General features: G+C 37.1%; 1 protein-coding gene across 1 annotated transcript in view; it reads left to right on the top strand.

Moving 5' to 3' along the window:
- GABBR2 (gamma-aminobutyric acid type B receptor subunit 2) overlaps window positions 1–26,295 on the top strand; it is a gene marked incomplete at its 3' end in the record, with an annotated part of 516,320 nt that overhangs the window by 221,086 nt on the left and 268,939 nt on the right. Inside the window, exons 4-5 of the mRNA XM_081996348.1 lie at window positions 17,839–17,940; window positions 24,994–25,059. Of these exons, the coding sequence (XP_081852474.1) occupies window positions 17,839–17,940; window positions 24,994–25,059 (168 nt within the window). The remainder of the gene's footprint in view (window positions 1–17,838; window positions 17,941–24,993; window positions 25,060–26,295) is intronic.

The raw sequence follows: 26,295 nt of genomic DNA, 5'->3' as shown, positions 1-26,295 counted from the left end.
CCATTATGATTAGAAAGACATTTAAGCATCCGTAACATGTGGACAAACCTCTACAATATTTTCAATGATGTTTAAAGTCATGTGATACTCAGTCCAGTACTTTACCTAACTAAACACAATGATAAATGTTTAAATGCAAATTCTGAGGTTTCTTACTTGACAGCGAAAGACAAAAAACCCATACTATTGGGGCAAAACCTGTTCTTCCTGCTGTGGTAAAAATGGCTGAAATAGCGCATGGAAAACAATACGGTGACAAACTGAAGTCCATTCATTTGTCAGCAGATACTGTTGGAAGATGCACAGAAGCATTGAAGAGTTGCTGAAGAGTTGAAGAAACAGATACTAGAAGAAATCATGCGGTGTAGGAGTTTTGATGCAGTTGGGTGAAAGTACAGATGTTTCTAACATGTCTTAGCTTATGGTATTTACCACATTCTGCTTCACTAATCAAACAGATAAAGAAGTACCTTTTTGTGAGCCCCTAAAGGAAAAATATACTGCAGAAGATACATTCTTGACAGTAAATGACTTCTTTAATAAGAGTAATGTTTTATGGAAAAACTGTGTAAGTATAACCACTAATGGAGCAGCTGGAATAAAAAATGTATTCCAGGGTAAGGTTACAGAGCTAGCATCACACATGAAATTCCTTCACTGTGTCAGTCATAGGCAAGCTCTTGCAGCAAAGCAGCTGGAAATAAAAGTGCATGAATTTTTGTTGCACAGTGCTACTGAGGTGGGTAAATTAATTTTAAAAAAGACCCTTAAATAGTAGAATTTTTACAATACTCTGTAATGAGATGGGGAGTGACCACAAAAATCTTTTGTAGCCCACTGAGATTCATTGTTTTCTTACGGTTGAAGTGCTTAAAAAAGTTGTCGAACTTGAACATGGCCCATTTTTCTTTTACAAAATGACAAGCATTCCAAACTTGCTGACCTTTTCTGTGACAAGAAGCTGTCCATAGCAGATACTTTCAAAAAAATAAACACACTTGATGTGTTTCTTCAATGCGAAGGTGATGCTTTAACAATGAGTGAGAAAGTCACTGCTTTTCAGGGGAAACTTGTGCTAGGGAGAGAGCATTTTGGAAACAGATGTTTGGAAACATTTCAATCGCTACATGATTTTGTTGCCAAAAATGGTGCAGGCTAGTCACTGAAAAACTCTCATATCTGTATACTTAAAAACCATGGAAACTGAATATTCTTAGCCTGTCTAAAAATCTTCCCAACAAGAATTTCAGTGGTTTTGAACCCGGTTGTTAAATATATAAAAGTGCAACATCTTCTGATTAGTTTGCGAGAACAACTGATTGCCATTAGGGAAGATGGAAATTTACTAGCCAATATTCAACAAAAACCTTTGCATATTTGGTGGATGGAACTTAAAAATTAATGTCATGGTTTAGTAAGTGTAGCCAGTGATGTATGTCCTCCATTTGGATCTACATTTCTTTGTGAAGCACCATTTTCAGCTAGCAGCCGTTAAAACAAAGTGTTGAAATAAACTGGACTTAGAACCAGACCTTCAAATTACTGTATCACTAAGTGTTAAACCAAAAGTTTAAAAAATAGTGAAGAATATTCAATCACATTGCTTTGGTGAGAGCAAGAAGGGATTTTTTACAACTCAAAATAATTTAAAAAATATTATTTCATCTTTATATCATCCTTTTTTATTTCTGTTTTTGTTTATGTTTTATAATAAGGATAATATATTAGTAGAGTAGCAAGAACATGTATATAATTTATAAATAAACAAATATACATGTACTGGGAATGCAAGCCCAATGTATTTTTACTGATAGGGGTGCATGGTCAAAAAAGTTTGGAGACTGCTGCCGTAGAGCCAGAGTGTGTTAGCTTAGTTCCCTGCTGCATCTCATTCTGGTTACATAGGTTGAAGTTCCTGCTGGTTGCCTAAAAGAATGGGCAGAGCATGTTCATACCTGTATGAAAAATACCTTGCAAATGCCCACAGTAGACCAGAAACTCCAGCACACTACTTTTCGTCCATCTTATATAATGAGGTTATTGCCACCTCTTTACACTATTAACAAATCCAAGAACATCCATTAACCCTTTTTGTCAGAGGCCTAACATGAGAAACTATGATTATACATCATGAATCTTACAGAGGTTCACAGTAAAGGCTCCACCCTTTACATGATCCAAGTAACCCCTGAATCCAGCAGAGCTTCTTTGGAAGAAGTTGCTCTGCTTCTGGATATCATTGTTTTCACTAGGATAAATAGCCTTAGTAAAAAGCCCCATTCAATTCCTGTAGGTTCTTTTCGCACCATGACACTGTCTGAAGACACTTGCATGTCACTTCACCTTGTAAAGCTGAAAATTCATCTGTTAAACTCTATTACGTAGCAGTTTGGAGAAATGAAGGGAAACAAAGAGACTCAATGCATTATAAGATATCCTTACTTTCTTCATTTCTCTTCTCCTTTAGGACCATGCCTAGGAGTATCACATCATCTGGTGACCTAGGGAATCATGGCAGGGACAGGGCGGAGGGGAAGAGGGAGGATTCCCCTACTACTTTCTCTATTTGTGTTTGATTTGCATGGCAAGGTTTTGACAGCAACCTACAGGGATGGCTTCTATGAGAAGCTGCTAGAAACTTCCCATATGTCCAATAGATCCCATGCCAGCCAGCTCCAAGTCAGACCTGTTGCTGGCCAAGGCCGAGCCCATCAGTGAAGTGGCAGGGCCTCTAGGATAGCAGATACAAGAAGGAGGAAAAAAATCCTGTGCATTTGCAGCCAAAGCGAGGAGTGAGAACGTGTGGGAGCAGCAGCCCTGCAGCCCCCACAGCCAGGGCAGCAGGAGGGGCAGGAGGGGCTCCAGGTGCCGGAGCAGAGGTTCCCCGGCAGCCCCTGGGGAAGAGCCTGGTGAGGCCGGCTGTGCCCCTGCAGCCATGGAGCTCCACGGGGGAGCAGATCTGCACCCGCACCCGGGGAGGGCCCCACGCCGCAGCAGGGGGATGCCCGAAGGAGGCTGTGACCCTGTGGGAGGCCTGCGCTGGAGTGGGCTCCTGGCAGGGCCTGTGGGGACCTGTGGGGAGAGGAGCCCCGGCTGGAGCAGGGTTGCGGGCAGGACTTGTGAGCCCGCGGGGGACCCAGGCTGGAGCTGTCTGTTCCTGAAGGACGGCACCCGTGGGGGGACCCAGGCTGGAGCAGCTCATGAAGAACTGCAGCCCGTGGGAAGGAGGAGTTGGAGAAGTTCATGGAGGACTGTCTCCTGTTGGGAGGGACCCCAGGCTGGAGCAGGGGCAGAGTGTGAGGACCCTCCCCTGAGGGGGAAGGAGCGGCAGAGACAGCGTGTGATGAACTGACCACAGCCCCCATTCCCCGTCCCCCTGCGCTGCTGGAGGCAAAGAGGTAGAGAACTCATGAGTAATGTTGACCCTGGGAAGAAGGGAGTGGTGGGGGGAAGGTGTTTTAAGATTTAGTGTTTATTTTCTCATTTTTCTTCTCTGATTTGATTAGTAATAAATTAAATTAATTTCCCCAAATTGAGTCTGTTTTACCCTTGACAGTAATTGTTGAGTGATCTCCCTGTCAACCCACGAGCCTTTCATTATATTTTCTCTCCCCTGTCCAGCTGAGGAAGGGAAGTGATGAGTGGCTTTGGTGGGCACCTGGTGTCCTGCTGGGGTCAACCTACCACACTACTATAGGTTTTTAGACCCAAATGTCAGTAGTAACTTTTGTGATCTCTTTAATTTGATGTGCTCATAAAACATGGAGGAGAATCTGGTTCCACGTCCATGGATTGATATTTAAAACTTTTATTCACACAAATTAGTGATGAATGGTCAGTAGAAATGGTGAAATGTCTCCTGTAGAGATATCATGGTGTTTTTTTAAAAGCTCTCATACCACCTACACTTCTGGCATTTTGGAGTTTTACAGAAACAAACTTATCCAGATGTTATCCACTAAAGTCCCTGAGCACTAAAATAGATGAAACTTTAAAGAATTATTCAGATTGCAGAATCAACAACTCTCAATTGAAATATGCCTGCAGAGCTTTAACAGAATTGTTCTGTAAAAAAAAGAACATCATCTAATGCCTTTCTCCTGACTCCCAGTCCAGTACAACTTCTTCTTGCCAGAACAGAGTTTTCTTGTACGGGCTACTGGAATTATTCCCTGTGCTTCTAGGTTTCTTTCTTGTTTAAAGGAGGGAGATTAATGTTACAGGACATTAAGGTTAAAGTTTGTTTGTTTTTTTAAAAAAAAGGTACATGGGTATTATCGTTCAGACCAATTAAAAACATGTAACAAATGACATGGAATTTATTTAAAACCCAGAAATAGATAGAAGTTATTTTTAAGGAGATTGTTCAATTCCAGTGAAGTAAAATTCATAAACCTTAATGGTGCTCCGTGTATTCTCTCCTCCCTAAGAGAGCTAAAATAAAGCATTATATATGTTTATGAAGGTGCAGAACATTTTTTCATGCCAGATTGTTGTTAACTCTTGTGGGAATACAGAAGGGTAAAGTCTGATTCCAGGTGTCCTGTGAATTCCAGGCACAATCCATAATGTTAAAATGAAAAAGGCAGCAACAGTAAAAAGTATTAGCACACGCGGTCAAGGAGATGATCACCAGTCCATAACAAAGAGACATAATTTTCACCATCTGAAGTTGCCAACAAGTTGCCCAAAGACACAGAATGAAACTGCTTGCTTTATTTGTGGCATAAAACACTTCAAATAATTCTCAGGTAACCTTGAAGATTTTGTCTTCTGGTTTCCATACTGACTTAGGGACTTCATCTCAGTCAGTACTGATAAACTGCTTATATTTTTGTATGATTTTCCAGTCATGGATAATGTTGGCTTTACTTTCTTAAACCAAATAGCTTGTATTAATGTGACCCTGGAGGATTCTTCTGCAGGAAAAGAGAATGTGAAGCCAATGAAATGAAAAGGTGCCACCATGGTATTTTTAACTACGTTGCTGTAAGAACGAGTACAACCACAATAAGGTTGTACTTAAGAGAATATGCTAAGATGAAGCATAATGCCTATTCAGAATCCCATTCAGAGTAAGTAACATAAAATAATGTGCAGAGTTTATTTATAAAGGACTTGATATAAGATATACCAAGAATTATTGTGATTTAAGAAACTTCAGGAAAAGATATTAGAAGAAAGAAATTTCAGAACACAAAAGTCTGCCAAAGGAGAAGAGAAAGAGCAAGAGCAATTAGCGAAGGCATTAAAGGGTTCAAGAAGATATGTACAAGAGCCAGGGGAAATGTCTTTTCTAGAAGGACTTTTCGCAGGTAACTGGAGTACAGTTTCAGCTGACAATTGAAATCTCAGTGGAGGAAGTATGTGAATCAGAGATGCTCAAGTACAGTAAATTATCACCACCATATGGCATCCTTCTGAGGATTCTGAAGTAAATAAAGTGTGAAATAACAGTCATATGCCATTGCGGGAAATGTTGCTGCAAGCTTTTCTTCAGTATTCCAAAAAATAGTAACATTAATAGAGCCACTACTATATCTTGCTTTACCTTACTTTAACTTAGATTAAAAAGTGAATGCAATTTAAAGTTAACATAGCATATATTAAGTGGACTAATTTAACTAGCATGGGTTAACTGAGCTATTAACTAGTTTGCTTTTCTAAATTCCTCTTTCTGAAAAGAATGTGATTATGGCTTCTACACATTTTTAAGTTGTTTGGGTTTTTTTCACAGAAGTGGTTACTCTCCAAAGCCTTCAGCAGAGGACAGTCATGTCTCTCATGATTTGGGAGAATCAGCAATGTAAGAGATGATAGTGCCATTATCAGTTCCTAGCAGGAGAGAGAAAGAGAGATTAGAAGGAAAAATAATAGTTTAGCCTGTAACTTGCTTCTCCATAGGTGATAGCAACCACTGTAGCTCACCTTATGCCAGAGAGCACCATTTAAACATCAACTACTTTTTCTGTTGCAGACTTTTAGCAACTTTCTCACTCCTTTAAGCAGCCTTGAACTTCAACTTGCCATTACATATAAGGGACAGGGGGATAACTTCATGGACTTCCCAGAAAAGCACAATTTGATTTTGTATCAAGTACATGGAACCTTTTCAAAATACATTTAAGTAGTTGAAATCATATGCCTGGCTGTCTGTTATTAGTCTTGAGCTTATCAGCTTTATGTTTCATTTTATCCTTTTTCCTGAGGCAATGGGTGGCATTATCATGCTAATTAAATGCTAGATACCATTAATTTAGCACATGATCTTCTTCCACTTCATGTGCCTTTCTGACATTTTCTAGGATCGCCTCTCCTCTTTTTGGTTTGGAAACAGAACAGTAAAATGAAGACATTTCTTCAGGAAGCATTCACTGATAGGTAGACTCAAGTGAGGTTTCCTACAATGATTAGTAGTTGGTGGATTAACAGTATGGCAGAATTTGGTCACTGCTGTCTGTATCTGGTAGCAGCAATAGTCAAAGGTGGGTGCATAGCCACCATCTAGCTCCAACATGGCTACTGCTTCCTTCTATCTGGATAGCTTCCATAGAAGTCAGTGCTTCAGTGTTCTGAAGGTTAATGACTCTTCCTTAAAGAGGTGATTAACAACTCTTTATTGACAAGTCAACAAACTCCTGATTTTAATTTGCAGGTGAGAAGGAGGAAAAATTATCTTGAAGGTACACCCATAATTTATTTAAAACCTTAACTGGTATTGTTGGTACTGATGGCCCAAAAAATAAAAAAGAAGGACATGGATCGTACTGGTTACTTTGTCTTTAGCCAGATCATCATGGTATCTGGATCTTCAGCTCTTGCTTAGGGCAAATTTTCTGTTGCAGTATGGTTTAAGACTAGATGAAGGGCATAAACCCTAATACTTCTGTTTTCTCTACTTTTTTTTTCCCTGGCCTCCTTGCTCTGGTATAGAAAATCTTACATATTAATATACTGCTTTAAGAAACAGAAGAGTTTGGAGCTGTTTAAAGTGGTTTAACATCTGTTGTCCTATTCTGTTTCTTTATTAAAAATAATTGTTGGTTGTGTATTATTTTCCTGCGTATTCTTGTGCTGTCCTGAACAGGAGCTTCATCTTTAGCCAGTAGAATCTGTTTGGTAACTATCAGAATGGTAAGGGTGACCTGGTAAGCAGCTCCAACTTCTTAACAAGTCCATTTTTTTAACTAAGACCCATCTTCAAGGAAGTATAGTAGTTTCAAGTGGGACAACATACTCTGTCATGTGTATGCTTGTTTGGCAGAGTCAAGTCATCAAGGACTCATTCTTAAAGCAGTGCTTTGCCTCAAAATTGTCTGTTCTGCAACTGGTGAAAATACTTTTTAGGGGATTTATTTTTCCTACAGTTAAAGGCTTGACCACCTGCATCCCACAAAAGTTTTAATTGTACCATTAAGTTCTCATTACAGGATGTCTTCGAAAGACATATGTAACATTTACTTGAATGAATACCATAGGATGCTCTCTCTGAACATTCACGACACTCTACACTAAAGTGACTCTTTTTCAGAGGTTACTGCAGTGAATAATGAATTTCCCAAACAGAAAAAATATTAGTTGTGTTTGGCCATTTCAACCTTCTTGCAACATTGAATGACAATAAAATTGAACTTATCAAGAATTCTTATCAGAAATTTTATAGCTCTTTGTACGAAGTAATGTAAAACACATAGATCAGAATGTAGTAACAGCTAGGTTAACAGACTTGGGCACCAGTTGGGATTTACAGATGGAATTTATGGAAGTCCTTTCTGTAGATGAAACCATGGTTGAGTATCTGGGGAAGATCTTTTTCCCCACATATCCTAGGTTATGTAGCCTTTCAGCTAGCCTATAAGATAGTATGTGTATTATTTGAAATATGAAGTAGTGTGAGGAGATCCAAAGGGAAGGATGCCGTTCCCATTGTGAAGATTGCCACTACTAAAACTGTGGATTTCAACCTTCTTTTGGATTGTAGTCTTGAAAGTGAGAAGGAAAGATATTTTCCTGTAACACTGACAGTATCTCAGTTCTTCATGTTTTCATAACTCTTCAGTTCCTCCGGTATAGATGAATGAGTGCAAACTCTTGATGCCAACAATTATAGCCAGATTCACAATCCTGCTTTGGAAGGTCTGAGGTGCTGCTGCTTTGACAGGTCCCACAAACAGAGAGGATGTGAAAGAAAATTGTGTTTCAGAAATATTTGTGAAATTATTTTGGTTTTCTGCATTATAAAAATGAATAAAACAAAGATCGTGTCTGTGACAGAGAGCTGATGCTGAACCATTTTGACAGAATGATCAGATCACCAGTGCTTGCATATGCAGAAGGTGAGCATTTGGGTTTGTAAATGAGTTTCCTCAGACAATAATAGCAGTGATCACAGGAATCATATTATGAGTATATAAGTATATATGAGTGAAGTATATATGAAGTATATATAATGAGTATATAAGACAGAATAAAGTTAATAAGTGTGTTATGCTTCTTATTTTAAAGACTCCAAAAGGTTTTTCAATTATTTTTGAAAGTTAAACATTAGTATTCAATTTCAATATATAACAGTGTGAGAAATGCATCACTACTTTAGTGTCATGTATCTTCAGTTTAGTTTCTTCTAAATTTAGTTTTCAAATGGATTAGAGTTACAGTCCTCAGTACAATGTGCTACAAAATTCCAGTCTTAAGAAAACAAAAAAAGATGGCACAATTTAATAGTCAAGTGCAGGTGAAAAAAGTTCTTTGAATGTAAATGATACAGAGTGAAGAAAAAGAGGGAATTTTTTTTTTTTCCCAGTCTCCTGATTACTTGTCTCTGCTCTGTAACACCACTCCAGTTAGCATCTAATTTAGTTCTCTAACATAGCAGAACCTATTTGGGTCAGAAGAAATAGAAGGTAACTTCTGTATTTTTCCAGAAGGAAGGAACATGGGACTGAAGCATGGTTCATATGGTAAAATTCTCAGGTCTATTTATATTAGCATTATCATTTAGTGCAGCATTATCATGTGATTATCTTATATTCCTGAAGTTGTGGCTGTTTTCCCCTTTTCACCTGGAAAAAAAAGTAGACTTATGAAGCTTAAACAACAGGGGTTTTTTAATAAAGTTGATCTAAACACAACTGTTTGGAACAGCACATTGCCAAGTGGAAAGTAAGAAAACGAAAGACTTTCCGTTCTTAAATTTTAAGCAAACCTGTCCCTCCATTCCTAAAAAGCTCAAATACCCCAGAGTATTGCAATGAGGACAACTATTTCCATAGTTTGGGCATAGAACAGAATTAAGTCTTAGCTTGATATTGCTGACCTTTCTGTATTTAGGAAGTCTGAGGAATGTGGATTACTATTTTGGAGGATTATTGAAATAGTAATAATGTCATATCATCTGTATTCTCACAGGTATGTTTTCTATAATCTCCCCTTCATCAAAATGTCATCCAATTTCTATATTAGGTAAATGTTTCCTTCATTTTAGTTTCCCACTGAGGCTTGCATTCATAGTTTTCAGTTGATAATAACACTTCCTCCTGGATATAGAGGTTTTCATGAATATTGACATAGTCCCCTGAGTCTGGTGCAATTAAACCATTAGTAAATAACTATAGTTTCTGAACAGCAACTGAGTGCACAGTAAAAATTTGCACTTGGCACAGATTTTCTGAAAGAAAAAGATCCCAGATACATAAAGACTTCCAAGCTTGTCACAAAACCCCTGGTTTGTACAAACCTCCTCCACTAGCCAAGAACTAGAAGAACCTGTGTGTTCTCCCTCGGTGGTTGAGTGGGCAGGTTGAGAAAGGATGCAGGGAAGTAGCCCACACCTCTGACTTTGTCCTGAGAACATTTTATGAAGGTAAGGGATCTTTGGGGTTTCTAAGTTTCAGTGGATGCTGCTAGTACTGGAACAGTTTGAGAGAGGGTTAGATTTTGAGACCTGGGATTCAGCTACAGTTCATCTGTCTGTAACTGTCTGTATCTGAGAGTCATCTAAGCTCCATTTATAGTTAATGGAAAAAAGAGAGAGGCACTTCCAGGGTGCAATTCATCTCACCTGTTTCAGACATCTATTTATGGATGAGATGACTTATTCCTTAGAAATGCCCATTTATCTTAACTTTGGCAATATCTGTGTAACACCTTTCCTAGTTAGTGCTGGAATAAAAAACATTTCATCCATCATGGATGGAGAGACTGTGAATGTATAAATGTTACTGTTGCTTTCATTCTGCTTAATCAAGGAGGATTTTACATAAAGATGCTTCCTTTTGTAATTATAAATTGTAACTCTTTTGGCACAGATAACATTTTCTTAAACAATAATTAATTATTGTTCTTTTTGATTTGTTTGAATTATCCCTCTTGAATTCTGTTCAGAGTAATAAATGTGTTTGAAATGTGTGTGTATGTAAGAATTACTAATAAGTACTATACGTTGTCCACCTGTAATAATGTAATCAGATGTTGAGTCCCTAATTTTTGCTTCAGTAATCAAACAGTCTACTTGCTACATGAAAACTACTACAAAAGTCTTTCTGAGGGTGGTATAATAGTGTGTCCTTCAAAAGAAAGTCCTTATAGTTTTCTAAGCTGTGTTTTCTTCTTTTTTTCCATGATAGCATGACTTTCCATCTTGTTCTGTTCTTATTTCCTAGTCTAGACCAAATTAACCAATGAAAAGCAGATTTACTGTGTATTCTAAGTCGCTTTTAAAAGATTTGTTACTTCTCTATATATTTTTTGCCTAAACACATACTCTAAACCTTGTGAAATTTTACTTGTCAGAAGATCCAGATATATTCTGTTTTGCATTCAATGTTCTAGTTGCACTCCACACATAATAATAGAGCGCCTTTGCTTGTTTGCCTCTACCTTCCCTCCAAGATAAAGTGTTCAGTATTTCAGCACTCCTAGTTACTTGACTGCTTGCACCAACTTTCAGTAGTCCTATTACATTCACTTGCTTTAATAAACAAGCATTTCTAAATTATTGCTTGATTACGTATGCTTCTGGCATTGGTTTACAAATTATTAAATAATCTATTCTCATTATGGGCCCTATTTACTTCCATAATACCTAGCATGAAAAGTACTGTTGTATAATATTACAGCCTCTAGACCCTTTGCTTTTGTTCTGCTATCTCTAAAAGTCAAGTCTGATAAACTTGTAGGAGAGTTTGTAAAGTCGTATTTATCTGGAAGCCATCAGAACTGCATTGCCTTCAGTTTTGTAGATGGCATCTCACACTCAAGGAACCAGAAGTATATTTTGTGCGTATTTTCTTCTTCAGTTTTGTTCATCAGTGCCCCTGAAATATTCTTGTGAACTGCTATTATTTCTTATAGCATATATCATTAACTTTCAATCCTTGCCTATTATCTTTGGGATCCTTTCCGGCTTTGCAATGCATTATGCATTTTTTCCTATAACGAACATAACCATGCCTTTTCTCTCCCTGCTGTACTACTGAGTTGTGCATTTACTTGTCTTAGCATCCAGTCTTATTGAAGAGAGTTTATTTCTTCAGACTGCTCAAAGTCCTGCTGAACCTATTGTGTAGGTCCTTAACACGCTTGTAGATGAAGTAGAACTTAATCTGTTCATACTTTGTCATAGCGCAGATCCCTGTTTCTTTTTCCTAGCTAAATTTTTATTTCACTGTAATATGCTGGCATCTTCGATACCTGATAGCAAGTGATCCACCTCTTGATAAGATAGATTGATTTTTTCTTTTTGTTGTAAGAAATCACCTTCTAACTCAAACTGCTTGTAACTCACCTTAAAAACTCCTCATAAACATCTCTCCTACCACAAGAACCCTGATTTCCTATTCATTCTTTTTACCTGCAACTGTTAGGTTTAACATCAGAGCTTGTGATTGCATTTAGCTTCTGTGAAAAAAAAAACCATGAGAAGGAACTTTTTCTACTTTAGAGATTTTTGGGGGAAATTAGAGTGTTTTATATGTGACTTTATAAAGGTGTATGTTTAATTAGGTATGATCTGTGTGGTAGTCTTGTGTATATAGATTTTATGTGAAATCATGTTTACCATGTTGACATTCCAGGCAGAAAGAGGGAAAATTAGCGTTTTTTAACTGGAAGATGTAGTTATATATATAAAAAATAAAGCAATACAATATCCTATTTTGTTCTTTTATATTTAGTATTATTAATATTATTACTTTAGTCCAAAACACTCAGTCTGAAACACTCAGGCACTTCGTGCAGGCAAGAGTTATATTGACTGCATTTTTTTTCCTCATTAGATCCATGTGCTAGAGTCCTACTTCCATGAAAAAAGTAATATTTTTCTTGAAAGCCCATACTGACAGTTTTCCCAAGTAAAAACCCAGTATCCCAGGGTTCCTTCATCCCTTCCTCTGACCCTGAAAACCATACACGATTTGTGATTTTTAAAAAAATCTAATTTCTTTTGAACAAAAAAGGAAATCCAATGCATCTTTTATTTTATTTCTCCTTTGAACAATAATATATATTTAATTTTTTAATTTTCCTGTAAATGGGACTCTTTACTAATACCTAAAATAATATTTTACTGTTTCCTTTTGGTTTATCTGTGCTTTATCTTTTGTTTTGTGTTGTCTCTCTGTTCAAAATAAGGTTCTATTTCCTCTTTCATTTTTGTAATCCCCAATGATGTGTATATCAATAAATTTCTGCTATATCTAAGGGCAATGACAAGTATCAGTATTTAGTATTACACAATTTCTCGTCTCCATACACAGTATTTCTTGAAAGTAAGTTTCACTCAGTGCTTCTAAGCCTCTAAATGTGAGTAACGTGCTTGCTTCATTGGAATGAAAATAGGGATAATTATGTTTGCTTGTAATGCATCGTATATAGTGAGATCTCTCTATCTTTACTAATCCCAGAAATTGTAATCTGTTTTTTGCAATTACTCACAATTAACCTTTTGTCCATGTAATGAAGGAGTATTTTTCCTTATAATTCATGCATTTATTTTGTACACATATAGTTATATCTCTGTACTGAAACTGCTACAGTACAGCATTTTAAAGTACACAGTATAAATCTTGGCAGCAGAAAATCTTAGCAAAATATCTGACTGTATAATCTATCTTGTCTGACCAGTTCTCATTCATTAGGAGTCTCTTGTGATCAACATCTGGTAGGATTAGACTGCCCTGAACAACAAGGATTTAGCTTGCAGTACTTACATGCAGCTTTAGCGAACCGAAAGGTCATTGGAAATATCTGTTAAAAGCAAAGTAGTATGATTAATCTAAAAATTATTAAATTTATTTTGTAACTGGCAGAGTTAGGATTAAATGAGCAAACTGTGCCTTTAAACGTATGACCTGAAACCTAATCTGAACCGTCAATCACTGGAGTGATTGATCACTGGATCACTGGAGTGAATCCAAACTATCATCATTAGATTGACAATTCATCAGGAATATCACCTTTCTATACTATTTTCCTAGGAAAAACAGATAAAATTGGCTTGATAAAAATGAAATACTGTGGTCAAATGGATGCTAACTATTTACCACTGATGATCAGGAGCTTGCAGTAATAGTACCACTGAAGTGCACAATATCTGTTCACCTAAAATAAAGTCAATATGTCTGCAACCTTTGTATCCTTATGAGATAGGGGATCATTTATGTATTGTATGCCAAGAATCATTCTACAGAGATCATATAGGAAGTAAAAAACATGCCAACAACCAAAATTTAGTGTCAAGGCTCTGAGAGCACCAAAAGCCCTTTCTGTCCCTGACTGGCCCCTGAGGCTGCCCCACACACCCATGACCCAGGACCCCATTTCAGCTCAGTCCATGCCCCAGTGATGCTGTGTGAGTGCTGGTCTCTCTCTCCATCATAGCCATGCCTGGCACAGACCCTGTTGGTTTGGACCCATTTCCTGTCTTGTCCTCAGACCTGTCTTGCCGGTACAGACCTGCCCAGCAATCACGGGACTGTGTTTGACCCTCGTTATTCTCACCGGACCAGATCCTGTTCCAGGACCTGTCCCTGCTCTCATGGGTGGACTTCCCAGCTTTACCCTGGATGTGCTTTATCATTCTGAACTTGCCTGGAGGTGTAGCCTCATGCCTGAAACTGGCTGTTTTCTCCAAGCATGTCCTACTCCTCTCGCTGGAGTGCTGGCTGGTGAGGTCCCTGGTCTGGGGGCTGTGTTACTGCACTCGCATCCCTCTTCCTTAGGGAGCAGCCACCCCCTGCTGCTCCCCAACAGCCACTTCCTTTCCTTAAACCTACACCCATCCTTCCTGATACAGACCCCAAGAGTGTTGCGATTTGGTCTTGTCTAGACTCATGTATTTTTTTACAACCCATTTAGTCATTCTATTTACTCTCTCAATTTCTAGAGATTAAAGAAATTAAATTCTTCTATGGCAATGCAAGTTCTTGGCTCCTCAAAACCCCTGTATTTCTTCCTTCACAGGTGCAGGGTCAGGGACTTTGTTGTTTGCCTCTCAAACCTCACTGAATTTGATACAACAGCTATGAGGTAGGCAAATATTGCTGCCATTCACTTCGCAGAAAAAAAGATACAGCCAGACATGGTAGAAAACTTTAAAATTTTATTTCAGTCATATGAGCTGCATCACAGAGCAGCTTTGGCAAAATGAGGGGTAAAAGCCAGTTCTCTTGCATCCCATCTTCTCTTAGTTCTCAAGCACAAGAGCCATCCTTTTCTTCCTGCAACTGTGTCCCTTACACATGATACAAACCTTTCATTATTTGGAACTTGCTCCTGGGTAAATATATTTGCACCCCAGTAATTTTTGAAGTTGACCACACTTAGATCCATTAAATATGTAGTGTGGTGAAATACTGATTTCATCTAGCTTTGTATGTAGAGCACTGTAAAAGTGCTCTTTTTTTGCTATGAGTGAAGGACTAGGGTCTCTAAGCAGTGGTTTGTGAAACCTTCCAGGTCTGTTGATGAACAGGTCTGGTATTTCGTGTTTTGCGAAAATGAAATGTTGGTGCCTTTAAAGTTTGTGAAATTTATATAAACAGGCATAGAACTACAACCTTCATTAAATTGTTAACAAGGGACTGAGACCACATGGAATTATACTACTTCTGTATTATAAATCAGTGCAAGATTTACTTGGGAACTGCAGATCCTCACCAGAGCTTAATGCAGTTTTTTTACAACTTTCTACAGCAGTTTCCTCCAGTGGAAATTATCCTATTCTACACAATAAAGAAGTAGAAGAATAGTAATTTACAATTTTCTTAACTCAGAGTTCGTGGAATGAAATGGTTACTGCTGAGCTCTAAAACTGCTTGTACTGCTGGTGATACAATTTCCAGGACTGCAAGCATCTGCTAAAACAAAACATGAAGTATTTTGTATTCTGAGTTTCACAAATTTAATCCAAAATAGCAATACTTGCTACAGGAATTGGCAGCTCTAGAACTGGAGGTGAGGCTTTTCAAATTCTGATTTTGGACCCAAATCCAAACCAGAAGCTTCTGTAGTTAAATTTATTTGAAAGAAGTGAAGGACTTCTCTAGGAAGAAAATTACAAGTTTCAATTCTGAGAGATATTTAGAATACTTAGAAAGAAAGAAAAGAAGCTGAGGATGATGGAAAAAAAAATATGGAAATAGGAAACAAAGATTGGAAAACGTAGTGAAAATACCCCCAGAGCAGACACAAGATGAGATGTGTCAGACTAGTGGTCATAGCATTGAAAGGGGAAAAAACCCCACTGTATTCTGGAAAAACAATGTAAACTTTTTAAATCCTTATAAAGCTTCATGATAATGCGAAAGAAACACCTTTCTTTTGGCAAAATCTCCACAACAGATGCATCTGAAAAGCATCCAATATCTGATTGTGGCAGTGAAGGGAAAAGGCTTCCATCTTCTCTGGCACCAAATCTAATAAGATGTGTCTTTTGGGAGGCTAATGGGTAGTTCAATGAAAAGTCTAAGAGCTCTGAAAGCTACAGAGTATTGGGCTTCTGGCAGATGGGGCAGGGTGTGTCAAAGAAATTTCTCAGTGGTTTATTTTAAATAAGTGTTCCTTGGAAAAAAAAATTAATTTTGTTGATTGGAAAAAAAATTCATATGCAGTTGAATACCTGAATTGCAGAGTTCATGAACAAGTTCTGAAAGGCAGGTGTCGCAACAAGTCAGTAGACAGTCTGAAGCATAATTTTTATAGTCAAGTGTCAGCCTTGTGCCCTCCACTGAAACCTATCTATGTGTTAGTCTATTTTAATAATATTTAATGTGTATTTTTAATCATTTTTCTCATGTTAATAATGGTGTAATTTGTCACTGATGGTTTGTTTCAGAAAAGCAATTTTTCTTTGTATCGAAAAAGATCTGTATCATAAGGAGCAGTTAATGGCATTGCTGGAGCTAAAATATCAATAATTCATTTTACTAGTATACTAGAAAAAAAGCAGATCAGAGTCACTACTGAACATTTTTTGTCAGTGAATACATTTTCCCAGACTGCACTTAAAAACTGATTATAACATCACAAAAGGATGAAGGGTATAACTCAAATCTTGGTGGACTGGCCATTCTGACTTTTGCTTCTGTAAAATAAAATATTTTTTAATAAAAATATTACCTATATGTCCACTTGTTTTAATCATTGTAAAAGGCTATGATGTAAAAATCTGTCTTAGTAATTTTAAAGCATGGCTAAAAGGGGTAAGATGAAGCAGAGGCCATGAAAGAAGTAATTAAGGCAGCCAGTGTAGTAGCGATCTTCAGGAAATATTTCACTGGTCAACCAAGAAATTTGGCAAAACCAACTTAAAGGGAACAGCAAAAAGGTGGAATGTTGTTTGAGGACAATTAATGCAGTTACTACATTGCAGAGAACAGATTATGCTTTTTTGTCTTGGCAAAATTTGCAAAAGTACAAAAATAGTTTTAAAGTTCCTCTTTTTTTACCAAAAACTTTGTTGCTAACTAAAGCAGTTAAGCAGCATGCCAAAAGAATGTATTAGTTATATGGTAAATATAAAAGCATTAAATACACAGGATGCTTACAAACATATATTAAAGAAAGGCTGAAGGATTACTGAAGACATGAGTTTGTCTTGAAGGTAAAGCTGCCAGCAGAACGCAGAAGTCTCACCTGTGATCTTTCATATCTCATTGCATCCCCTTGCTTTTACTCTATGCTTAGGCATGAGTGTGATAGACTTTCAGCAGGGGAAATCTAGCAATAGCTAAATAAATAAATAAAATAGCTAAACAAATGGGAAAATTTGTTGGTACAGAGTTTCATGTGTCACCTCTAACAAACCATACCACTCGCTGCCCTGTGATAAAATGCATCCTCTGAGAAAGGGGAAGGGCATGGAGGAGTACATTAAGCTTTGCCAACCCCTGACTGATGTAAGCTAAGCTCTGCTGATTCATGTAAGGACCAGCTGACAGTGGTTTAAAATCAGTACTCAGCACTGAGAATATGTGTTTCCTTGATCAGTCTTTTCCCTTTATACAGTCTCAAACATCACTTTGGCTACAAGAAAGCTTTCAGTCTTAACAACGCTGGAAATACAGAAGAATTATCCATCCACATGATGCAAAGTGGGACCCCACTGTGAACTTTTTGTCACACATAGTAAAGCTCTTTATGTAGTACGCACATTGACAGTAGATTATGGTTGTAAAAGAATAGTGTCTTGATCAGATTTTAGGCAAAATGGAAAAAAATGTGGGTGCACACATCATTGTCGAGATCATTGCTTGTCATTACAGTGTTAAATATAGTCTATCTGCTTCCTCCTCACTGAATCTCAGTTCACTAGTTTGCCTTTTTCTCAACTTCTGACAGGTGAGGAATGATCTGACTGGCGTTCTGTATGGTGAAGACATCGAGATTTCAGATACTGAGAGTTTCTCCAATGATCCTTGCACAAGTGTAAAGAAGCTTAAGGTATGTGTGAGTAATAAAGAGAAAGCGGTGCTTATGTCATGGCATTTGATTTTTTTTTTCTATGAAGAAGGCTAATAAACCAAAATTTGCATAAGAATTATTTGCTACTACATTCCGTTGCATAATAAGGTCAACAATGGCATTTTGAGGGCCTACTCCTGCTTAAGTCAATGAATATCTATACATATAGTAAATATTTTAATAGTTCCTGATAGGAACACTGAGAAAAGCAAGTTATTGCTGGCTTAATGTTTGTACCTCAAGCACCAGTCTTAGTGATAATACATGTGAAAGCTCTTGAGGTTTGGAACCAGAATCCTTTTAAGGTAAGTTATCATGTAGCAAAAGCATTGAGCATCTTTCCATTAGCTTCATTAAACATTTTAGATTTAATTATTTGCTTATATCATCTCCATTTTTTATATGAATCATAGGGAAAAAAAAGGAAAAATAAATTTGATAATGATTTACCATCCTTCTCTTATTATAATGATTTATTAGATTCCTGGCATATCATAAAATTAAAACTACTTTAGCATTACCATGCAGTGCAACAAGCAATAAACTAGACATCGGAGACATGAATCTTGAACTTCATATGAACATGAAAAAATGATTGAATAGCAAGAGAAAGCACTTTTAAATGGTGAAGATCAAATCATTGCTGGCATCAAATATGTATGACACACAATCAGAGCCGGCATCCTGCAAATACTTAAATGTGTGTAAAACAGGTTAAAAAACCCCTAATAAACTAAATGGTATTAAAAAGCTAAAATTAAAGCAAGGTTATTGACCTGTATAAGACTAAACCGCTACTGAAGCTAACTGGAAAAGTTCTGAAGCATGGTAAATTAAGTGTGCTTTATTTTTCCCACAGTCTAGAGTTGCAAGCCTGAATGTTTAAAGTATAAATAGGTAAAGATTATGTTTATAAGAAGCCATTTGTGTCTGTTCAATCTAAGCCAGTTTGCATTTCCTGTCTGGGGTTGAAAAGACTCCAGTATGTGTTATCAGTAAAGCCTGCATTTTTGGCAAGGTCTTTAACCACTGGCATCAGAAAACTAACAATTCTGAAGGCAGAGCTATTTAAAGCAATGGAAGATGTAATAACAAGAAAAAATGCGTATAAATGTATACTTAGGCTGAAGATTAGAAGCAACAATGAGATTTTAGCCTTCTTGTACATCAGCAAGACGCTATTTGTTTTATAGGGAAGACCAGAAGACTCTAACAAACAATATATTAAAGTTATCTCTTGGTTTCTTCTTCAAAACAAATTACTACAGCAATAAATAATCAATTATCTAGATGATCGCTTATTCTTGACAGGAATATAAGGTTACTTGTCCTTAGGTACATACATCAGGCACAACTTAGCTATCCAGTTCTAAAAAAGTTAATTCCTTTCTTCAAGATGTAAACCTAAAAGTGAATTTAAGCTTGAGGATATATTTAAAACTGATGTTTGTGTTCAGAGAAAGGAATGTTGGAGGATATGTATTTGTACCTCAAATTAAATGTTTAAAAATTCTAAGCATGGACAGGCAAATTGTATGAGTGATAACACTTCTTCCCAACTGTCTTGTATCTTGCACATAGGAGAAAAAATTGCAATATATGAATTCCAACTCAATGATACAATTTCCATCTGATTTTCCAAATAAAACAGGTGTTTTGGATACTGACTGAACACAATCTCTCTTTATAACAGTCAAGTCAATTAAATTTTAACGTTTTGGGCCATGAACAGGTTTGGATGCAGCTTCAGTCTAAGTGAGTGACACACACATAAACACAGACATCAGGAAGTTTTGCCAGCATGTTATGATGGTGGGAGCTGCAATTCTCTAGTTCACCTTCACCATCAGTGCTTCCATAGCTGAGGTCAGAGGCTCAAGTTCTTCAAGTGGACATCCAGGCATTTAGAAGGCAGAACATGTGGATACCTCTGTTGACAGAGTTACCCAGCTTTGAGTAGATTTATTGATAACGTCTTGACTGTCGGATACATGGTAGAGAATAAGACAGAGTATCTGAGCTGTTCAATTTAGATATTTCATAAAGAGCCTGCCAAGACATTGACTTTTCCTGGCAGATGAGATATTGTAGCAATCCTTCTCTGGAAAGCTGTGTAATACAACATTGTGGTGTTATTCATTAGAAATGAGACAGATTAAAATCCTATCGCAGAAAGGAAGATCTGCAGGCGGGAAAAAAAAAAAAAAAAGAGCTGAGCTGCCTATTCCAGCATAATGTGCATCACTCAAAAACTCTGAAAAGGCTAAAGTGTGCTTATATCTGAGGCTGTTGGAAATGGCAGTAGAAGAGACAAGTTGTTCTTCATCCCTCAGTGGAGCATCTTAGATGTCTTCACTGTCTTCACGGTTTACACTACTCATCTGCCCGTAGTACAAAGGCATTTTATATTTAGTGGATGAATAATATCCTCACTTATATGAAAGAAAGAAGGGATCAAGAGAGGCATTAATTTTTGAGGCTGTGCTATTGTCTTCATTTATAAAACATGGTTTTATGGACAGTCCACCACAACTGTGGGTAAATGAAATGTAACTGTTCTTCATTTTCTTGTTTGAACTTTAGTCCATATGGGAACATATGTATTGCTTACTGAGGGGCAAAGCTTAAATGCTGATATTGCTACTCTAATCTCTGAGAAGAGTAAATATGACAGCTCACCATCTGGCAAATGGTCTAAACATTGGTCTTTTTATGTAAGTGCAGTTTTAGGAGTTGCCTTCCCCGGGATGTTTTTAATCATCTCATAGATCACCTGCCTAGTTCCATGAATTAAAATCTCTTCTGTCAAATACACTTTAGCTCCATGCAAGCAATTTACAACTCTGTGAGAAAGAAGGAGTACTTGACACTTGATGGGATCCAGTGAGTGACTTTGATTCCTACAAGAGAGTTACACTGTATTAACTTGCATCAGTCCCGTGAGGGTTGACATAATGGAATAGTATATCCTTGGCAGGAAATCATACTGGTTGATGGTCAGATAACAATGTGACTGAAGGGGGAAAAAAATATGCCCCAGTAAGTGTCTGATGAATCTCTTTGCATGATGTGGACATACGCCCTGCCACGTGAGTGCTGACATGAAGCCAGCTTTGATTAACTTCAGTGAGGTCTTAATTATCCATCCATATAAAATCTCTGCAAGGGATTTGAGCTATATCCCATTGCATGAATTTGAAGCTTCAGTGTCTCTTATGCAGGACAGAGCCAGCAGACACAAGCCTGGCATCAAATGGATCTAGGCTTATGTACCATCTTGAATGCAGTTCTTCAGGAACAAATTTGGGAAAAATGTGGAAGGGGACACAAAAAGCAGAGTTGGAGAGAAAGCAGCTTACTGAGGAGTGCGTCACTGCACAGAAGAAAAATGTAGTACGTGGAAGAGGAAAAGCTATTGTATAGACTTTCCTAAATTAGTTCCTTCTACATGTGTTCTAACGTACAGTTCTTTGGCTACATCATTGAGTACTAAATTTTCCACTCTTTTAAACTGCAAGCCATAAAACCCTAGGCACTGTGTCTCACACCGTTGTATTGATATCTGTGTGGTTATAAACAGGAGGAATTTTTTATGATTTCCCATACATGACTAACTGACTAGAACTATATATTATGTTCTTCATGATGCAACTTTATGAAGCTGGACAAAGAAAAAGATATTCAGCCAAACATCCACTGTCAGCTTGACCCTGTGATCCCATACTCTCCACTTAATACAGCAACATCCCTGTATCATTCTGGATCTTCACCCCAGTCTTAAGATCCTTGCTTACACAATGCTATGTTCCGCTTTGCTGATTTCTCATCTCACTCTGAGTACCTTTGTCTAAATTGTTGTTCCATTTTCTTCTGGGTTTACTTTCTGAAATTGCATTTGTCCTAACAGTAATTATTTGTCAAGCTTCCTGTTTGCGATACTCTTGAAAAGTCCTAATTCTCCCTCACAAGCTCCTTATTCAATAATGGTCTCAAGCCCACTGCTATCTCCCCAGCTGTTTGCTCCATCTTTGCATAAAGTGTATGTACTGATTACCCAAATCCCTTATTGGGCCTGTCTCTCCTGCCCATGTGCCCTTTTATCTCTCACTGGATCCTACCTCCAGTCACTTTATTTACTGACTCTCACCATTATCTTCTTGGATCCGTTTCTGGCCAGTACTGAGCACATGTAGATTGTGATTTTCCCCAACCCTCAAAGTCTTAGTACCTGGGCAAATGTGGGGGAGAACTGGGGATTCATATTTCTGTCGAAGAAACCTTCTTTTTTTTTTTGCAAATTGCACATAAAAAGATGTGGAAAAGAACATTATTAAGGTTATAACTCTTAAGTCTTTGGAAAAAAATCAGAATTCAACTTTCTTTTGCTGTAGTCTTCAATGGCATAATACTTAAAATGCAGGACCCATGACTTATTCTTTAATAGGTGGTAATAGAGCATTCCTTTTGATCTTCTTCAGTCAGTTTGTGGTTGGATACCATCCAAATCTTTTAGGGAACATAGACATCTTAATGTCCTCCTTACTTGAGTGCTTCAAAACCAGTAATTTATGTGTTAACATGGAAACTCATTGATTTAGGCAAAAGAACATTTGGGTATTGCATCTTGGCTCAATCATACATCCCAATGACGACAGAACATCCGGGATCGTAAGTTCCAGGGCCATAGCTGATCTTTGATATTGGGTCATGAAGCTTTCTAGTTGAGCATCAGGGATCCTCAAGAACTTAGTTTGGATGTGCTTCTCACACTTTGCAGATTTCCTGATCTGGCATTGGAAGCTCAGCCCATGCTGGAAGTGGAGATTCCTGCCTGACAGAAAATCCAGCTTCCCTGAAATCGTTGGTCAGATAGTGAGATGGTCAGATATTCAGAACTGGGATCTGCTGACAGCTGGACAAATCAACAAATATACCCATTTGCTTGGGTGCCTGAAAAAAAACAGAGCATGTTTGAAAATAGGATTGACTGCCGGTATTAGAATGGGCTCTGCTATGCCTTACGCGAAAAACATTTTCATGAGTTTATTGTGTGCCTGTTTATTTGTATGCCTATAGCCTAACGGAATTGTAGAGCCACAAACTCATGTGACTGAATGTGCAAGGTTTGCCTCTGAGTGCTATTGCTAAACTAATAGCACAATTATGTAAGAAAATCCTTGCAGACAGTAAGGTTATTGAAATGGAATAGGATATTTCTGAGAAAAAAAATAGGATGGACTATACAGTTCTTGTAGTGCTTTACAGTAAAAGAGTCACTGTGGGAAACGTACTCTGGTTTGCGTGATAATCAGGTGGAAGCAATGTCTTATGGCACGAAACCACATGGCATGGACACTATGACTCCAGTCTGAAGGTTGTTGCACAGCCAGCGAGCAGCATTGCTGCATATGCGCTACAGGGTTATTCTCTATATCTTGCTTACAGTCTCTGGCACTCATAAGCTATGAAGTTGCACTACTTCGTCGTTGTTTTTTTTAAATTGGTTCTTATCATGCTATAAAATTAAAAGGAATTTATTCAATTTAATAATTAGGGGCTCTGTAATTTATTTTTTAACCAAATTTTGCTACTTATTTTTCAACTATTAAATCTGCATTTTGTTCAGAGAGGTCAAGTGATTCAGAGTCAAGAGTTCCAAGAGTGACAAAAATTACTTTTAAAATGTGAAAAATAGAAATAATGGATGAGATGGTTTTTTGCTGCATAACTCCTAAATCCATGTATTGTCCTTACAAAAACTGTAATACTGTTTCTGTAATTTGTGTAATTTGTTTGCTTAGTTTCATGTGACCTTGTTAGATTTGTTTAAAAAGAACCTATTCCACTTCAATAAGATTTACATTACTTTATCAATCTGTGGCTAAATATAAAAATAAAGAGAAGCAGGCTTACTGAAAGTGCACAGGTTCAGAATGAGCAACACGTATTACATTCTTTCCAACTTTAACCATGCTGAGTGATACTAATTTCATGCATTTAATTGCAGAAGCATTCTAGTATCTTTTAGCACTGTCCATCATAATATTTTCTGCTCAACAGGAAATAAACATTGAAATTATCTAAACTGAAAATCTTTGATAAATTGATTTAATTAAAGTTGAAATGCTTTTTACCACTGAAATTCACACTGAATCATCTGTTTCTTTTTCCTTGGAGAGGGAAAGAGCTATTAGTAATTCTAACCAAGTGTTTTATAAAAGAAATGAAAAATTAGATTTACTCAAGCTTTTGCTGAGATCTCAACTTTTGTGTGAAATAGAAGGTAATATTAAGTCATAAAAGCTATATGTTCTGTGTTTTATAGATGTTAACAGCAATTTTTCACATAAGAAAAAAGCTAGCCCTGTTGCTGAAGAAATATTTTCCTGCATATGCTCCTGAATTTAGGAATATTTTCTTAATATGTTTCTAAGTGTGAAAGTAAATGATCTCTTTTGACTTCAGTCATAGATTCTTAAGGTGTGATGATTTTTTTTAATGTGTGGAGGTGGGAGTGAGGAGGAGAGGAGGGATTGACAATGTGTTGTAGTGACTATGGAGAAGATGTTGCATGAGTAAAATCTTTGGAAATTACTAAAATGGGCATAATATCAAGGCATTTTATCTCACAAATCTTCAGTCTCTCAACTTGACAGCATTAGCTCATGTCAGCAGTGAAAAGCATATATTTTCATCTGGATTTAATATGCAAAATTTTAAAAGAAATCTTGCAAGGGATCAAAAGAATATTTGATATTTTAGTGTTATTGAATAATAACATTTGACAAGATAAACATTATAGTTTTATTCTCATTAGTGCTATTGCTTAATCATTTTCTTCAAACACCTCAGCTGCTGTCTCTTGCAGTATTTGAAGTTCTTGAACTTACAGAAAATGGAATAGTTCTGAATTAATTTTGCTGTCTGCAGCTGTAATTTGTGCTAACTCTCTACATTTGAGTGGCCAGCTGAAGTGGTTTCTGGAAAGGCTGTGACTGTATTTAACTGCCACATATCTTATTCAATCTGCAGGGTAATGATGTTCGGATAATCCTTGGCCAGTTTGATGAGGAAATGGCTGTGAAAGTTTTCTGCTGTGTAAGTAAATATATTTAATTGCATATCACAATAAAGAATGCATTACATTTGAATAAAAAATAATTTGAGCACAAACATTTCTTCATGGGGTTCAGCTCTCTCAAGGTTTATATCCTGATGAGAGGTTACACATGCTCCATTTGTTTTTCAATAAAATACATTGTACTTGACTTCAGCGGAATTTAGGCATGGACTGCATGGTTACGTTCTTATTATTGTTTTCCTTTAGTGGAATTAAATGCCAAATCCAGCTTGAGCATTTCTCTTCATGTCAGACCCAGGGAAACACTTGTATATGTAGCAGCAGATAGAGAGAACTGCAAGATTTGAATCTTGTCCAAGAGTTGTGCTCTGGTGGTCTGCATGTGTGTGGTTTTGCATGTTTTGCTTTGAAAGAATAAGAAATTCAAGCATTTCCTATACATGCTAACTAAGCAAGCCTAATAATTTCTGCTACTCAAAATGTTGCTAATTGTACATAAGTCATTCAATTCTGACTGCTGTACATTTTACGTTTTACATGAAAGCAAGTATTAGTTTGTAAAAAATTAAGTTTTTTTAATCAAAAGGTATATAGTAATACCAGTATACATAAAATTCCCTATCCTCACCATTTGTTTGTGTGTGTGAATGTGCTGCAAACATGCACAGTGTGATTGCCATTGAAAGTAGCAGGATTAAAATGTGGATCTTTATTTGTACCTGCTAAAAAAAAATCCCAAACAGGCAGATTTTATTAGCCTAAATTTTGTATTGGTATTGAATCCTTAGTCTAAATAACCATATTAATCCTCTATGAGGCAAGAACACAATAAACAGTAATGATGGCATCTAAATTTCAGAGGGTGTGTTTTAGTGTTCACTTAAAGAGACAGTTACCTATCCAAGCAAAGAAAGGAAAGGCCAAAGTTCAAAATCTGAATGCTACATGTGCCTCTGACACATCTTGGCTCATACTCAGCAGCTGTCCCTGTTGCTGACAAAATTTGGAAAGGAGATTGGAGAATATATTTGGAAGGACAAAATCTGCATCCAATAGGAAATGGAAAGTATTATTTTCTTTTTCGTTCTTCTCACCTCTGAGAGGTCTTTGTATATAGATCTTTTTGTTCCAGCAGTTAAGGTGGATTGACAGACATAATCTTCCATTTTTCCATTCCTGGAAGAAAGAATGGTCCTTCCATAGTCCAGCTGCTCCTCAGATCTCTTATTGGGCTGCATTTCCCCAGCTGAGGG

Source organism: Phaethon aethereus (genome assembly GCF_964289735.1).
Source record: "Phaethon aethereus genome assembly, chromosome: 2".
Classification (NCBI taxonomy): Eukaryota; Metazoa; Chordata; class Aves; order Phaethontiformes; family Phaethontidae; genus Phaethon; species Phaethon aethereus.
Note: the sequence above shows the minus strand (reverse complement) of the source record. Positions and strands in the feature narration are given on the sequence as shown.